The following is an 817-nucleotide window of genomic DNA, read 5'->3' on the forward strand; positions in this document are numbered from 1 at the left end:
CACACACACACACACACACACACACACACACACACACAATCCACCAGGCGACGTCCACGTGGAGCCGGACCACGGCTGCGTTGTGTCCTGCGACTTTGAGACCCTCGAGCGCATCGCGGGCGACTCCAAGTTTGGCCTGCGCTACTTCGAGACGTACAAGTGCGGCCCGGCCGCCAACGGCCGCTGCGGCTGCGCAGGGGCCGGGGCCGGCGCGGGCAAGGCCAAGGGCAAGGGGAAGGGCGCGTGCGGGCCCCTCGGGCTGTTCGAGGAGTGGGTGCCCGGGGCCGAGCCCGAGCCCTGAGCTGCCGCGGCCGCGCAAACGACGCGGCGGCTGGCATCCGACGCCTGGCGCTGCCGCGGGCGGCGGAGCAGAGATGCCGAGGGGCACAGATGTGCTTTATTTGAATCCCTTTTATTCTGGGGCGCTGTTCGTCAGGAGAGAAGCTGCGGGTGGCGTGCACACGCCGGGCAGCTGCCCGACCACTGACTGGCCAGGAGCGGGCAAACAGGAGTTGGCAGGTGGAGGGCGCGCGGCGCCGCCTGCGGGGCACCAGCGCCAGTAGCGCCGTGCGCCGTACAGATGTCGGTTGCAACCAGGCGTGTGTGGCGCGGCCCCGCCTCTGCTCCCAGCAGCAGGGCTGGGGCCGCCCATGGCGCCGCGTTCTGAGTCCCAGGACCCTTTCTGTTGTGCTAATTGCGGCCTGCTCGGCCCCACGCATGGTCTCCTTTCGTCATTCCCCTCTGATCTTCAGCACTCACTGCCAACGCCACCGCGCGCGCGCGATCCGGGATGCCCGGCGCATCCGCCCAAGCCCTG

At 69.4% G+C, this 817-nt stretch overlaps 1 protein-coding gene across 1 annotated transcript in view; it reads left to right on the plus strand.

Moving 5' to 3' along the window:
* MNEG_14222 (hypothetical protein) overlaps positions 1-301 on the plus strand; it is a gene marked incomplete at both ends in the record, with an annotated part of 2053 nt that extends 1752 nt beyond the window's left edge. The window contains one exon of the mRNA XM_014037305.1: positions 48-301. Coding sequence (XP_013892759.1) covers positions 48-301 — 254 coding nt within the window. The remainder of the gene's footprint in view (positions 1-47) is intronic.
* Between the last annotated feature and the right edge of the window lie 516 nt (positions 302-817).

This window comes from Monoraphidium neglectum (assembly GCF_000611645.1).
Source record: "Monoraphidium neglectum strain SAG 48.87 unplaced genomic scaffold scaffold04335, whole genome shotgun sequence".
In the NCBI taxonomy this organism is placed as follows: Eukaryota; Viridiplantae; Chlorophyta; class Chlorophyceae; order Sphaeropleales; family Selenastraceae; genus Monoraphidium; species Monoraphidium neglectum.